At 49.3% G+C, this 16,385-nt stretch overlaps 1 protein-coding gene across 2 annotated transcripts in view; it reads left to right on the top strand.

Annotated features, from left to right (window-relative positions):
• Positions 1-16,385, top strand: part of LOC140406316 (autophagy-related protein 2 homolog B-like) — a 226,651-nt gene that overhangs the window by 207,384 nt on the left and 2,882 nt on the right. For both annotated transcript variants that reach the window (XM_072494440.1, XM_072494434.1), the window contains exons 39-41: positions 6,500-6,621; positions 7,532-7,686; positions 14,126-14,275. In XM_072494440.1, coding sequence (XP_072350541.1) covers positions 6,500-6,621; positions 7,532-7,686; positions 14,126-14,275 — 427 coding nt within the window. The remainder of the gene's footprint in view (positions 1-6,499; positions 6,622-7,531; positions 7,687-14,125; positions 14,276-16,385) is intronic.

Here is a 16,385-nt window from a genome sequence, read left to right as displayed (position 1 = left end):
TGCCGTCTCCACTGTCCCCCAAATCTTCAGTGTAGCCACCACCACCGGGCTTGTGGTGTAGTTTCTCGGTGAGAACGGCAAAGGGGCTGTCACCATAGCCTGTAGGCCTAGTCCCCCGACAGGACGCCCCTCTCTAATCTCTTCAACGCCGCTCCCTCCTCCTCTCCCCATCCACTTACTCACCCATTGAAATATTAGCGGCCCAATAATACTCACTTAGGCTCGGTAGTGCCAGCCCCCCCTATCCCTGCTACGCTGTAAGAATCCCTTCCTCACTCTCGGGGTCTTCCCGGCCCACACCAAAACCCATGATGCTCTTTTCAATCCTTTCAAAAAAAGCCTTCGTGATCACCACCGGGAGGCACTGAAACACAAAGAGGAATCTCGGGAGGACCACCATCTTAACCGCCTGCACCTTCCCTGCCAGTGACAGGGATACCATATCCCATCTCTTGAAATCCTCCTCCATTTGTTCCACCAACCGCGTTAAATTTAACCTATGCAATGTGCCCCAATTCTTGGCTATCTGGATCCCAGGTAACGAAAGTCCCTTGTTACCTTCCTCAACGGTAGGCCCTCTATTTCTCTACTCTGCTCCCCTGGATGCACCACAAACAACTCACTTTTCCCATTGTTCAATTTATACCCTGAAACTCCCCAAGTATCCGCATTATTTCTGGCATCCCCTCCGCCGGGTCTGCCACATATAGTAACAAATCGTCCGCATACAAAGATACCCGGTGTTCTTCTCCTCCTCTACGTACTCCCCTCCACTTCTTGGAACCTCTCAACGCTATCGCCAGGGGCTCAATCGCCAGTGCAAACAATAATGGGGACAGAGGGCATCCCTGCCTTGTCCCTCTATGGAGCCGAAAATATGCAGATCCCCGTCCATTCGTGACCACGCTCGCCATCGGGGCCCTATACAACAGCTGCACCCATCTAACATACCCCTCTCCAAAACCAAATCTCCTCAACACCTCCCACAAATAATCCCACTCCACTCTATCAAAAGCTTTCTCGGCATCCATCGCCACTACTATCTCCGTTTCCCCCTCTGGTGGGGGCATCATCATTACCCCTAACAGCCTCCGTATATTCGTGTTCAGCTGTCTCCCCTTCACAAACCCAGTTTGGTCCTCGTGGACCACCCCCGGGACACATTCCTCTATTCTCATTGCCATTGCCTTGGCCAGGATCTTGGCATCTACATTTAGGAGGGAAATAGGTCTATAGGACCCGCATTGTAGCGGGTCCTTTTCCTTCTTTAAGAGAAGCGATATCGTTGCTTCAGACATAGTCTGGGGCAGTTGTCCCCTTTCCTTTGCCTCATTAAAGGTCCTCGTCAATACCGGGGTGAGCAAGTCCACCTATTTTCTATAGAATTCGACTGGGAATCCATCCGGTCCCGGGGCCTTTCCCGCCTGCATGCTCCTAATTCCTTTCACCACTTCTTCTACCTCGATCTGTGCTCCCAGTCCCACCCTTTCCTGCTCTTCCACCTTGGGAAATTCCAGCCGATCCAAAAAGCCCATCATTCTCTCCCTCCCATCCGGGGGTTGAGCTTCATATAATTTTTTATAAAATGTCTTGAACGCTCCATTCACTCTCTCCGCTCCCCGCTCCATCTCTCCTTCCTCATCCCTCACTCCCCCTATTTCCCTCGCTGCTCCCCTTTTCCTCAATTGGTGTGCCAGCAACCTGCTCGCCTTCTCCCCATATTCGTACTGTACACCCTGTGCCTTCCTCCATTGTGCCTCTGCAGTGCCCGTAGTCAGCAAGTCAAATTCTACATGTAGCCTTTGCCTTTCCCTGTACAGTCCCTCCTCCGGTGCTTCCGCATATTGTCTGTCCACCCTCAAAGGTTCTTGCAGCAATTGCTCCCGTTCCTTACTCTCCTGCTTCCCTTTATGTGCCCTTATTGATATCAGCTCCCCTCTAACCACCGCCTTCAGCGCCTCCCAGACCACTCCCACCTGGACCTCATTATCATTGAGTTCCAAGTACTTTTCAATGCACCCCCTCACCCTTAGACACACCCCCTCATCTGCCATTAGTCCCATGTCCATTCTCCAGGGTGGGCGCCCTCCTGTTTCCTCCCCTATCTCCAAGTCCACCCAATGTGGAGCGTGATCCGAAATGGCTATAGCCGTATACTCCGTTTCCCTCACCTTCGGGATCAACGCCCTTCCCAGCACAAAAAAGTCTATTCGCGAGTAGACTTTATGGACATAGGAGAAAAACGAGAACTCCTTACTCCTAGGTCTGCTAAATCTCCACGGGTCTACACCTCCCATCTGCTCCATAAAATCTTTAAGTACCTTGGCTGCTGCCGGCCTCCTTCCAGTCCTGGACTTCGACCTATCCAGCCCTGGTTCCAACACCGTATTAAAATCTCCCCCCATTATCAGCTTTCCCATCTCTAGGTCCGGAATGCGTCCTAGCATCCGCCTCATAAAATTGGCATCATCCCAGTTCGGGGCATATACGTTTACCAAAACCACCGTCTCCCCCTGTAGTTTGCCACTCGCCATCACGTATCTGCCCCCGTTATCCGCCACTATAGTCTTTGCCTCGAACATTACCCGCTTCCCCACTAATATAGCCACCCCCCTGTTTTTTGCATCTAGCCCCGAATGGAACACCTGCCCCACCCATCCTTTGCGTAGCCTAACCTGGTCTATCAGTTTCAGGTGCGTTTCCTGTAACATAACCACATCTGCCTTAAGTTTCTTAAGGTGTGCGAGTACCCGTGCCCTCTTGATCGGCCAGTTCCGCCCTCTCACGTTCCACGTGATCAGCCGGGTTGGGGGGCTTCCTCCCCCCCCCCTTGTCGATTAGCCATCCCCTTTTTCCAGCTCCTCACCCGGTTCCCACGCAGCTGTATCTCCCCCAGGCGGTGCCCCCCCGCCCATCCCCTCCCATACCAGCTCCCCCCTCTCCCCAGCAGCAGCAACCCAGTAATTCCCCCCTCCCACCCCCCCCCCCCCACCCCCCCCCCCGCTAGATCCCCCGCTAGCGTAATTACTCCCCCCATGTTGCTCCCAGAAGTCAGCAAACTCTGGCCGACCTCGGCTTCCCCCCGTGACCTCGGCTCGCACCGTGCAACGCCCCCTCCTTCCTGCTTCCCTATTCCCGCCATGATTATCATAGCGCGGGAACCAAGCCCGTGCTTCTCCCTTGGCCCCGCCCCCAATGGCCAACGCCCCATCTCCTCCACCTCCCCTCCTCCCCCCCATCACCACCTGTGGAAGAGAGAAAAGTTACCACATCACAGGATTAGTACATAAAACTTCTCTTTCCCCCCTTTTTAACCCCCCTCTTCGCCCCCCACATTCGCCCCACCACTTTGTTCAAACGTTCTTTTTAATAACCCGCTCATTCCAGTTTTTCTTCCACAATAAAAGTCCACGCTTCATCCGCCGTCTCAAAGTAGTGGTGCCTCCCTCGATATGTGACCCACAGTCTTGCCGGTTGCAACATTCCAAATTTTATCTTCTTTTTATGAAGCACCGCCTTGGCCCGATTAAAGCTCGCCCTCCTTCTCGCCACCTCCGCACTCCAGGCTTGATAAACGCGGATCACCGCGTTCTCCCATTTACTGCTCCGAGTTTTCTTTGCCCATCTAAGGACCATTTCTCTATCCTTAAAACGGAGGAATCTCACCACTATGGCTCTGGGAATTTCTCCTGCTCTCTGTCCTCGCGCCATCACTTGGTATGCTCCCTCCACCTCCAACGGACCCGCCGGGGCCTCCGCTCCCATTAACGAGTGCAGCATCGTGCTCACATATGCCCCGACGTCCGCTCCCTCCGCACCTTCAGGAAGACCAAGAATCCTCAGGTTGTCCCTCCTTGCGTTGTTCTCCAGTGCCTCCAACCTTTCCACACATCATTTCTGATGTGCCTCATGCATCTCCGTCTTCACCACCAGGCCCTGTATGTCGTCCTCATTCTCGGCTGCCTTTGCCTTCACGACCCGAAGCTCCCGCTCCTGGGTCTTTTGTTCCTCCTTTAGCCCTTCGATCGCCTGTAGTATCGGGGCCAACAGCTCTTTCTTCATTTCCTTTTTGAGCTCTTCCACACAGCATTTCAAGAACTCTTGTTGTTCAGGGCCCCATGTTAAACGGCCACCTTCCGACGCCATCTTGGTTTTTGCTTGCCTTCCTTGCCGCTGTTCTAAAGGATCCACTGCAATCCGGCCACTTTCTCCTCCTTTTTCCATCCGTATCCAGGGGGGATTCCCTTCTGGTTTACCGCACAGTGTTTTTAGCCGTCAAAATTGCCGTTGGGGCTCCTATCAAGAGCCCAAAGGTCCGTTTCACCGGGAGCTGCCGAAACGTGCGACTCAGCTGGTCATCGCCGCACCCGGAAGTCAAGATGGGACATGTTACCGCTCTCGCTGGCGGGTAGAGTGCATCGGTGTGGTCCCCGATCAGGGGTAACCACCGGTTTGTCCCGGGGAAGATGGACGGGGGGTTCCAGAGCTGGCATCGGGCGGGGATTGGAAGAATGGGGGACCTGTTCATCGACGGGACGTTTGCGAGCCTAGGGGCACTGGAGGAGAAGTTCGAGTTACCCCCGGGAAATGCCTTTAGCTGTATGCAGGTGAGGGCTTTTGTGAGGCGACAGGTGAGGGAATTCCCGTTGCTCCCGGCACAAGAAGTTCAAGATAGGGTGATCTCGGGTGTATGGGTCGGGGAGGGCAAGGTGTCGGAAATACACCAGGAGTTGAAAGAACAGGGGTAAGCGCTGGTAGAAGAGTTGAAGGGTAAATGGGAGGAGGAGCTGGGGGAGTAGATCGAGGAAGGTCTGGGGACTGATGCCCTAGGTAGGGTTAATTCCTCCTCCTCGTGTGCCAGGCTCAGCCTGATACAATTTAAGGTGGTCCACAGAGCGCACTTGACGGGGGCAAGTTTGAGTAGGTTCTTTTGGGTGGAGGACAGATGTGGAAGGTGCTCAGGGAGCCCGGCGAACCATGTCCATATGTTTTGGTCATGCCCGGCACTGGAGGGGTTCTGGAGAGGAGTGGTGGGAGCAATATCTCAGGTGGTGAAAGTCCGGGTCAAGCCAAGCTGGGGGCTAGCAATATTTAGAGTAGTGGACGAACCGGGAGGGCAGGAGGCGAAAGAGGCCGGCATTCTGGCCTTTGCGACCCTAGTAGCCCGGCGAAGGATCTTGCTAATGTGGAAGGAGGCGAAGACCCCCAGCCTGGAGGCCTGGATAAACGACATGGCTGGGTTCATAAAGTTGGAGAGGATTAAGTTCGCCTTGAGAGGGTCTGCGCAGGGGTTCTACAGGCGGTGGCAACCGTTCCTAGACTATCTCGCGGAGCGTCAGAGGAAGGTCGGTCAGCAGCAGCAGCAACCTTGGGGGGGGGGGGGGGGGGGGGGGGGGGGGCGTCCTGGGGAAGGGGGGGGGAATGGGGGACTGCCTGGGAGGGTGGATGAGCAAGAGATAACATGAAGGGTTGGGGAAACTGGCACGTACGGGTGAGGGCCAGTGTACAAAGCTGTGTAAATATATCATTTTGCCATGTATATATCTTGCTCTGTGCGATTTCTCGTTTTTTTTTGTTACGAGGGGGGGGTTATTGTTTGAAAGGGAGAAAAATTGTGTTAAAAAACTTTAATAAATATATATTTTTTTTTAAAAGAGAAGGTGGTGGTGAGCTGCCGTCTTGAACCACTGCCGTCCATGTGGTGTAGGTACACCCATGGTGCTGTTAGGGAGGGAGTTCCAGGATTTTGACCTAGCGGCAGTGAAGGAATGGTGATATATTTCAAAGTCAGGATGGTGAGTGACTTGGAGGGGAACCTCCAGGTAGCGGTGTTTCCATGTGTCTACTGCCCTTGTCCTTTGAGATTGTAGAGGTTGTGGGTTTGGAAGATGTTTCCCAACAAGCCTTGGTGAGCTCCTGCAGTGCATCTGGCAGATGGTACACGTTGCTGCCACTATGCGTTGATGGTGCCTCAATCAAGCAGGGCTGATTTAATGGTGTTGAGCTGCTTGAGTGTTGTTGGAGCTGCACTCATCCAGGCAAGTGGGGAGTATTCCACCACACTCCTGACTTCTGGGTGGAGTCAGGAGGTGAGTTACAGCAGGATTCCCAGCCTCTGACCTGCTCTTGTAGCCACAGTATCTATCTGGCTAATCCATGTTGGACCTGGATCTGCTGTTTGGGGGGGGGAACAGTCCTTCTGGCTCCCTGTTGGAGACCAGATCCCTGTGAGTTGCCCCTCAAAGGAACCCGTGGTATTAGTTAGTAACTGCAGTGGTGAGGTAACTAGATCACAACCTCACATTGAGATGGTCAATGTGGCTTTAAAGGTCCAAGTGCCTCCCATCAACCATCCTCACCTCCAGGTTCAGCCTGTGAGTCTGCCCGATTCCATCAGGTACCTTGGCATTCCTGGATCCCAGCACTTACCTTTCCTGTCAAGGCCCAAGTTTCACACCCACTAAACTCCACCATTAAACGTGTGCGGTTTGTTCTGCAGGTTGCTGGGAGTGGACAAGCTTCTCTCCTACACGCTGAATGAGTGGCTGACTGACATCAGGAAGAATCAGCTGCCCGGGATCCTCGGAGGCGTCGGACCCATGCACTCCTTTGTGCAGTTAGGTGAGTGAGTGTTGGTAATACAAAGAACCAGCTCATAAAGTAGTTCAGAACAGAAGAGGTTCCTTATTTTGAGATCCGAGGAACTGACTACTCCGTGAGTTAGTCATTGTCTGTTTTCAGGTCACACCCTTGAAGCAATCACTAAATTATTGTAATAAATGGATTCAGATGACAGGAACAGATTTAATGGCAGAATATTAACTCTGAGTTAACGAATGATTGAAGAATGATTTTAATTACAAATTAAAGCATTTCAGTTTTACTTGGGCAGGCAACATTTGTGATCACTACCAACAAGATTTAACCCAACCACCGCCTCTTGACATCCAATGTCATTACCACCACTGAATCTCCCCACTATCAACATCCTGGAGATTGCCATTGACCAGAGACTGAACTGGACCCAGCCATATAAATACTGGCTACAAGAGCAGGTCCAGACTGGGAATCCTGCTGTGAGTTACTCACCACCTGACCCCCCCCCCCAAGCCTGTCCACCATCTACAAGGCACAAGTCAGGAGTGTGATGGAACACTCTCCACTTGCCTGGATGAGTGCAGCTCCAACAACACTCACTAAGGTAAACTCCATCTAGGACAAAGCAGCCACTACATTGACATACGCTGTTATATTCTTTGCAACAAGGAGGTAGGAAAATTATAATGAATCAGAGAATCAACCTGCACGCGAAGCAGTGTGAATTTGCAAACAAATTGTATAATTTGCCTTTCTTATTATGAACTGTGTGAAGCTGTACGATTCATAGTTAATTATACCGAGAGTGAGAGGCGGTGCAGATAAATATTCCATTTAAGTTGGGCAGGTGGCAAATTTTAGTGCTGCTATAAATGGGAAATGGTTACAGAATATTCAACCAGGTGTCTGAGTGACTTTCTCTATCTTTGATCAGTTCAAGGGCTGAAAGACCTGGTCTGGCTGCCCATCGAGCAGTATCGCCGGGATGGGCGCATCGTGAGAGGCCTCCAACGAGGAGCCGCCTCATTTGGGACTTCCACTGCCATGGCTGCCCTAGAGCTGACTAATCGACTTGTGCAGACCATCCAGGTAACATAGATTGCGATCGGCAGGAGAGGACCCTGGGCACTGGCTTATTATTTGTCACCGTCCCATCAGATTCCACCAGTCATGTACCTCTGTGGCATGTCTAGTTGTTGAAGCAGTGAGTTGCATAATTTTTCTTCATTCGATTCGGGATGTGGGCGTTGCTCACAAAGTTGGCGTTAATTAACCATCCCTAATTGCCCCAACTTGAGGGTCTCCCTTGGACCCTATCCAAAGGCCAATTAAGAGTCAACTGTATTGATGTGAGACTGGAGTAACATAACAGCCAGACTGCTTAAGCAGGGCTGGTTTCCTTGGGTTTTACTGCAATCTGACAGCTTTCTGGTCACTGAAACTGGCTTTTCATTTCCGGATCTTTTACATTGAATTGAAATTTAAATCCCACAGCGTGGAAGTCAGGTTTTCTGTTTTAGTGCAGGCCCTTGTATTATCAGTGAAAACTTTTACTGAATATTTCTGTAAATACCCAGTAATTAAAATTGTGTATTCAGTGTTTTGTAACCTCCCTGATGTTGTGGATCCGATGGAGCTGTAGATACTATCACCTTGAAGGGAATTGGGTATTTTCTGCTGGGTGAGGCACACTGGTTTGTTAAACTTCAGACCTTACTCGTCAATTGTACTTCAAGGTTTAATATGAACAAAGAAAAGTACAGCACAGGAACAGGTCCCTCGGCCCTCCAAGCCCGTGCCGACCATGCTGCCCGTCTAAACTAAAATCATCTTCACTTCCGGGGTCCGTATCTCTCTATTCCCATCCTATTCATGTATTTGTCAAGATGCCCCTTAAACGTCACCATCATGCCTGCTTCCACCACCTCCTCCAGCAGCGAGTTCCAGGCACCCACCACCCTCTGCGTAAAAAAAAAAAGTTGCCTTGTACATCTCCTCTAAACCTTGCCCCTCGCACCTTAAACCTATGCCCCCTAGTAATTGACCCCTCTACCCTGGGAAAAAGCCTCTGACTATCCACTCTGTCTATGCCCCTCATAATTTTGTAGACCTCTATCATGTCGCCCCTCAATCTCCGTTGTTCCAGTGAGAACCAACCAAGTTTATTCAACCTCTCCTCATAGCTAATGCCCTCCATACCAGGCAACATCCTGGTGAATATAGGGTTATCTATGGTTGCAGTAAGAGCTCGGGATCAGTTAATGGAGCTTGTGGACTGTCATTGGTATGTTCAGAAACAAACATTTGAGGTTTGACATCACAGGAAAGTCGTGAGATGAGGTGTGCATTGCTACTCGAGGACTGATTCTAAACAACTGGCAGATTGATAACAATAATGGTAGCAAGGGTAACAGAGAAAGAAATGGCAGACCTGCTCCAACCTTGAGAGTGCAACTGTGCTATGCAGGGACTCCAGGGCGATCCCCACGTCCATTTGTACAGGAAGTGCTGTCAGTTACAGCAGCTTCAGCTCTGGGTTTCATAACTTGAGCAGCAACTAGTATCGCTGCAACGCATCCATGAGGTTTGAGAGCTTCATGGATAATATGTTTATAGCGATGGTCACTCACAACTGCAGAATATACAGGGAGGGGGAATGGGTGGCCACCAGGCAGTCAAAAAGGAACAAGCAGGTAGTGCAGGAGTCCCCAAGTGCATCCCACTCTCCAACCAGCATTTGGTTTTGAATATTGATGCGAGTGATGGTTCATCTTGAAATGTAGCCAGAGCAAGTCCATGGCACCATGTGTAGTAGCTCAGCTGTACAAGGAAGATGGGAAGAGAAATAGTGATGGGTGATCCGATAGATATGGAAACAGATGGGTGTTTCTGTGGCCACGGATCCAGAGCTCCATGGATGGTAAAAGAGATAGAAATGAAGAAAAAGTGTGCTTTTTGACAGGTGTCACGTAGAAAATACAATTGAAAAACGAGCCGAACAAAGCTTCAGAGGGGAGATTTTAATAAGCAAATACAGAATCAAAGAGTAAGAAAAGAGACTGACAGCCATCATAAGAGGGAATCCCGAAGTCTTCTTTCGGCATATAAATCGTAAAAAGGTGGTAAAAGGAAGAGTAGGACCACAAAGGGGTCGTGGGCAGCACGGTAGCACATTGGTTAGCACAGTTGCTTCACAGCTCCAGGGTCCCAGGTTTGATCCCCGGCTTGGGTCATTGTCTGTGCGGAGTCTGCACGTTCTCCTCGTGTCTGCGTGGGTTTCCTCCGGTGCTCCGGTTGCCTCCCACAGTACAAAGATGTGCAGGTTAGATTGGCCATGATAAATTGCCCTTAGTGTCCAAAAAAAATTAGATGGGGTTACGGGGATAGGGTGGAGGTGTGGGGATAGGGTGGAGGTATGGGCTTGGGTAGGGTGCTCTTTCCAAGGGCCGGTGCAGACTCGATGGGCTGAATGGCCTCCTTCTGCACTGTAAATTCTATGATCTATGAAAGGCGACATACACACAAAGGCAGAGGATATGGCTGGGATATTGAATGAATACTTTGCATCTGTCTTTACCAAGGAATTAGGTACCACGCAGGCCATAGTGAAAGAGGAGGTCAGTCTGACACCTGAAGTATTTCTAATTAAGGGGCAAATTACTAGGGGGGGGGGTAGCGATTTTGACGGTGCAGGTTTGTTGGATTGGCCACACGAAATTGCCCCTTCATTTAAAAAAAAAAACATTTTTATTAAGGTATATATAATTTTATAACAACAAATACAAATGTAAACATAGTTCAGTACATAGCACCCACCTGCCTCAACAACAACCATACCCAGCCAACATGGCTTATACACACAATTCCCCAGTCCCTCCATCTCCCCTCGCTGATCCCGCCTAAACAAAACTAACCCCCCCCCCCCATCCCTCCTACTGTATCTGCTAACTAGCATTGCTGCCTCACGGCGCCAAGGTCCCAAGTTCGATCCCGGCTCTGGGTCACTGTCCGTGTGGAGTTTGCACATTCTCCCCGTGTTTGCGTGGGTTTTGCCCCCACAACCCAAAGATGGGTTGAAGGGCCTGTACTGTGCTGCACTGTTCCATGTTTTATGTGCAGGGTAGGTGGATTGGCCATGCTAAATTGCCCCTTAATTGGAAAAAATGAATTGGGTACTCTAAATTTTTAAAAAGTATCTGCTAACAATTTATTTTTTCCCGAAGACGACAATGGACGGCTGCCACCTCCGGACGAACCCTAACACTGATCCTCGTAGGATTTCAAGCCTGAGAAACCCAGCCATGTCGCTAACCCATACCCCTGATTTTGGGGGCTCCGAGTCCCTCCACGCCAATAAGATCCGTGTCCGGGCTACCAAGGAGGCAAAGGCCAAAACATCAGCCTCTCTCGCCCCCTGGACTCCCGGGTCTTCCGACACTCTAAAAATCGGCACCTCTGGACTCGGTGCCATCCTTGTTTTTAGAACCATGAACATGACATCCACAAACCCCTGCCAGAATCTCCTAAGCTTCGGACATGCCTAGAACATGTGGACATGGTTTGCGGGCCCTCCCGCACACCTCCCACACCTATCCTCCACCCCAAAAAACCTGCTCATCTTTTGGGTTGTGGGGGTGAGATCCCGCAAACACAGGGAGAACACTTGGGGCAGCACGGTAGCATAGTGGATAGTACAATTGCTTCACAGCTCCAGGGTCCCAGGTTCGATTCCCGGCTTGGGTCACTGTCTGTGCGGAGTCTGCACGTCCTCCCCGTGTGTGCGTGGGTTTCCTCCGGGTGCTCCGGTTTCCTCCCACAGTCCAAAGATGTGCAGGTTAGGTGGATTGGCCATGTTAAATTGCCCTTAGTGTCCAAAATTGCCCTTAGTGTTGGGTGGGGTTACTGGGTTATGGGGATAGGGTGGAGGTGTGGGCTTGGGTAGGGTGCTCTTTCCAAGAGCCGGTGCAGACGCGATGGGCCGAATGGCCTCCTTCTGCACTGTAAATTCTATGGAAAAAAAAAAATCTATGGAAAGATGTGGATATCTCTATGGAGAATGCGCAAACTCCAGCTCGAACCCGGGTCCTCAGCGCTGTAAGGCAGCATTGCTAGCCACTGTGGCCGCCCAAACTTGAGGCTAAATTAATAGTCACATGGACAAATACAGGTTAATTAAAGAAAGCCAGCATGGCTCACCACTTCACTCACCAAAGCCTGTCCACCATCTACAAGGCACAAGTCAGGAGTGTAATGGAATACTCTCCACTTGCCTGGATGAACGCAGCTCCAACAACACTCAAGAAGCTCAACACCATCCAGGACAAAGCAGCCCACTTGATTGTCACCCCATCCACCACCTTAAACATTTACTCCCTCCACCCCCTGCATACAGCAGCAACAATGTGTACCATCTAGAAAATGCACTGCAGCAGCTCAACAAGGTTCCTTCAACAGCATCTTCCAAACCTGCAACCTCTGCCACCTTCAACTACTGCCACCTGCAAGTTCCCCTCCAAACACTGCATCCTGACTTGGAACTATATCGCTATTCCTTTACCCTAATTCCCCTTGAGAAGGTGGTGGTGAGCTGCCTTCTTGAACTGCCATGATGTGGAGATGCTTCTGGAGAACAGACCTCTTCATTCACCTGAGGAAGGAGCAGCGCTCCGAAAGCTAGTGACATCGAAACAAACCTGTTGGACTTTAACCTGGTGTTGTAAGACTTCGTACTGTTCTTGAACTGCAGCAGTCCATTTGCTGTAGGTACACCCACAGTGCTGTTAGGGAGGCAGTTCCAGGATTTTGACCCAGCAACCGTGAAGACAAAACTCAGTAAAGCTGATGAACAGCTTAAAAAAAGATTTGACAGCCCAGCGAATTATGAATAAAGACTCCTCTGTATCCAGAGGTGATGATAACAGAATAGCATGGTGGCACAGTGTTGAGCATTGCTGCCTCTCAGAGCCAGGGACCCGAGTTCAATCCCAGCATCAGGTGACTGTCTATGTGGAGTCTGCACGTTCTCCCCCTGTCTTTGCTGAGTCTGTACGTTCTCCCCCTGTCTGTGCGGAGTCTGCACATTCTCCCCGTCTGCATGGGTTTCCTCCGGGTGCTCCGGTTTCCTCCCACAGTCCAAAGATATGCAGGTTAGGTGGATTGGTCTTCGTGTCCAACGGTGGGGTTGCGGGGTTGCAGAGATGGGATGGGGGAGTGGGCAAGGATGGGTTGTTATTTCAGGAGGGGGGGTCAGTGTAGACTCAATGGGCTGAATGGCCTCCTTCTGCACTGTTTGGATTCTGAGGAAACTGTTTCCAGTGGCAGGAAGGCCAGTAACCAGAGATTTAATAAAAGCAAATTACTATGGATGCTGGAATGTGTAACGAAAGAGAACCAGAGATTTAAGGTGATTGCGAAAAGAATCAGAAGCAAGATGAGAGGTTCTTTACGGCAGCTTAAAAACTACCAACTGACTGCAGGAAGTGCTCTCACTGTCAGGTTGTTTTATTTTAAGCATGTTATCTGTAATTGCCATGTATACTTCTGAAATCCATCACAAGCCAACACGCGTTAACAGTAGACTCAAAACGCTAAAGAAGTTATAATGTGTGGCAATTAACGACACCTATTGTTTCAAAACATTAAAACTTCATGTCACACAGCCTGCATCTGAAAACCATAAGAACTTCCCGTGATTTCTGAACGAGCCCCGATCCAAAACATTCCTTGAAGGAAGGAATTCCGAACTCAGCTTTGCTTTGTACCCGTCCTTGTACGATTTGAGAAACAAGCTTTTGTTGTTTAATTCTCGCTGAGTTTAACTTTGTTGAGCATTTTATTGCCCAATAGTCACTGAACATCTAACAAGAAGCCTGATGCTCGGGATAATATCCTGGTGAATTAGCCACATTGTTGACTGTTTCATCCTTTACCAACCTTCGTTTCTAATCTTTGGTCTTCCTGAGTAATAGCTTTTTTTTCTGCTTGTGTCATTATGATCCAAAATAAGGTCTCTCCATAGGCAGGTCAAACCAAATCTGATTTACTCACGTGGCTTAACCATGACTGTTTTGTCCAGTAAATACATTTATTTACTCTGAGATTGGCTAGAATGTGGAACTTGCTACCACAGGAAGGGTTGAGACAAATAGATTAGATGCTTTTAAAGATGCTTTTAAAGACTAGAAACTCCGACGAGTACAAGAGGAAATAGAAACTTAGAATGTGAGATTGCTGAGGTGTGAGAGGTGGAACGTGAGGGGGGCACATGTTGTCTTGAACATCAGCACAAACTGGTTGGGCCTGATTGCCTAATTTTTATCCTGTTTATTGTTTGTAATCCTGTGCATGTACCAAAAACATTACTTATGGAGAAGTAATTCAGTACACTGGTGGGTCTGTTAAAATGTGCAAATAATTTACAAGTTCTCATTTGAGAGAATGGAAACCTTTAAACACAAGCTCTCCGCACTAAATTCAGACACTTGCAACGGTACACACAGACTGCAGATGTTTGAATTTCCTTTGGCAGGCAGCAGCTGAGACAGCCTATGACATGGTTTCCCCGGGTCCTACTACACACAGTTTGATGAGGACCAAGCGCATCTCTCAACACCGATTGGCCCATCAACCTGTTGATCTACGCGAAGGAGTGGCTAAGGCATATGACGTAGTCAAAGAGGTGAGAAATGTTTGTTGGGTTCTGCCAGTAATTTATAACGAACCTCTGAAATATCTGTTGGTGTACCCAGATTACAATTAAATGTGTTACAGTAACATGGGCAAGATCAGAAAATCCCTATCCTCCCAATTCAATGTAGGCAGGTGAACTAAAGAGACCGAGACATCTGATCAATTATTTTTATCATGAGAATATAAACCGAATATAACCAATACATGTGAGATAGTCATCTTAATACTCACATCAGGAGTTTGTGAACTTGGCCCTCCGACTGCTCACTGTATCTCTGAGACAGTTAGAACCCCATAATACACCGGTGTTGCTGTATCATTGTACAGTTTAATGCAGCAGACTCACAATAAGTCAGCTTAGAAGGAAAACACGCTTGCAGTATATAAGTATGCCCTCAATATGCCAGGGTAGAATGTAGGCAAACCCACTGTATATTATGTTAATATGTCAGCAGGACAAAAGGTTAGTACATAAATATGCCCTCAGTTACCTTTCCCTTCTCACTCACGTGCACTGTGACTAAATCAGTCCATTGACTTTTCTCTTGAGCATCTGCTCAGTCCTTAATCCTGATAGAACATAAAGATTAGGAGCTGGAGAAAGCCATTTAGCCCTGCTGCACCATTCAACAAGATCATCGCCGATAATCTACCTCAACACCACCTTCTAGCTCCATCCCAATATCCCTTAAACTCACAAAGATGTGTTAACCTCTGTCTTGAATACACTGACCAGAAACCCTCCTGGGGTAGAGAATTGCAAAGATTCCCAGCCCTTTGTGTGAAGAGGTTTCTCCTCCCCTTCGTGTCAGCTGTGGCTCAGTCAGTGGGTCGCACTCAATCCTGAGGCAGAAGGTTCCGAGTTAAAACCCAATTCCATAACTTGAGCTCAAAAATCAATGCTAACATGTGAGTGCATCACTCGGGCAATGCTGTTGGCTCTGTTGGAGGTGACTTGATTGAGAGGCCATGTCTGCCCATTAAAGATTCCCTGGCACCATTTTGACGAAGAGCTGGGGATTTGGGCGCGGTGCCCTGCTCTGGCCGTGATCACACTGCTGTTTGTGGAAGCTTGCTGAGTAAATTAGTTGCTGCTTTTCCTACATTAAAACAGTGGTTACATTTCAAAAATAATTAATTGGCTGTAAAGAATTTTGAGATGCCCACTGGTTATGGAAGGAGTTATATAAATGAGTTTTTTCTTTTCCCAACTTAGTCCTAATTGGCTTGCCTCTTAACTTAAGATTGTGATGGCAGCTCCCGGTGGCGCAGTGGTTAGCACTGCTGTCTCATGACGACGAGGTCCCAGGTTCAATCGCAGCTTTGGGTCGCTGTCCGTGTGGAGTTTGCGCAAGTAGGTTTACATTAACACTGCAATGAAGTTACTGTGAAAATCCCCTAGTCGCCACACTCCGGCGCCTGTTCGGATACACAGGGGGAGAATTCAGAATGTCCAATTCACCTAACAGCACGTCTTTCGGAACTTGTGGGAGGAAACCCACGAAGACGCGGGGAGAACGTGCTGACTCCGCACAGACAGTGACCCAAGCTGGGAATCACACCTGGGGTGCTGGCGCTGTGAAGCAACAGTGCTAACCACTGTGTTTGTGTGGGTTTCAGCCTCACAGCCCAAAGACGTGCAGGGTAGGTGGATTGGCTGCGCTAAATTGCCCCTTAATTGGAAAAAATGATTGGGTACTGTAATATATATATATTTTTTAAATTCTTGCATTTCCTTGTAATCCCAGGTCCAATGCCAGGGAATGTTCGTACCTGGGAACGGACAACAAAGTGATTTAGAAAATAATCTTGGAGCAGGCAAAGGTCATTGGGTTGAATAACTCTCCTTCTGTTGTGGATCACGATCCAACTCTCATATCCCTCAACCCCCACCGACCCACCTTCTCTCGATATCTTCAATCACCACCGGCCCATCTTCTCCCCATATCCCTCAATCACCACCGGCCCACCTTCTCCCTAAATCCCCTCCGACCCATCCTCTTCCCATATCCCTCAATCCCCACCAACCCATCTTCTCGCCATATCCCTCAATCCCCACCGACCCATCCTCTTCCCATATCCCTCAATCCCCACCAACC

This window comes from Scyliorhinus torazame, chromosome 2 (assembly GCF_047496885.1).
Source record: "Scyliorhinus torazame isolate Kashiwa2021f chromosome 2, sScyTor2.1, whole genome shotgun sequence".
In the NCBI taxonomy this organism is placed as follows: Eukaryota; Metazoa; Chordata; class Chondrichthyes; order Carcharhiniformes; family Scyliorhinidae; genus Scyliorhinus; species Scyliorhinus torazame.
This window is presented reverse-complemented; position numbering and strand designations above follow the sequence as displayed.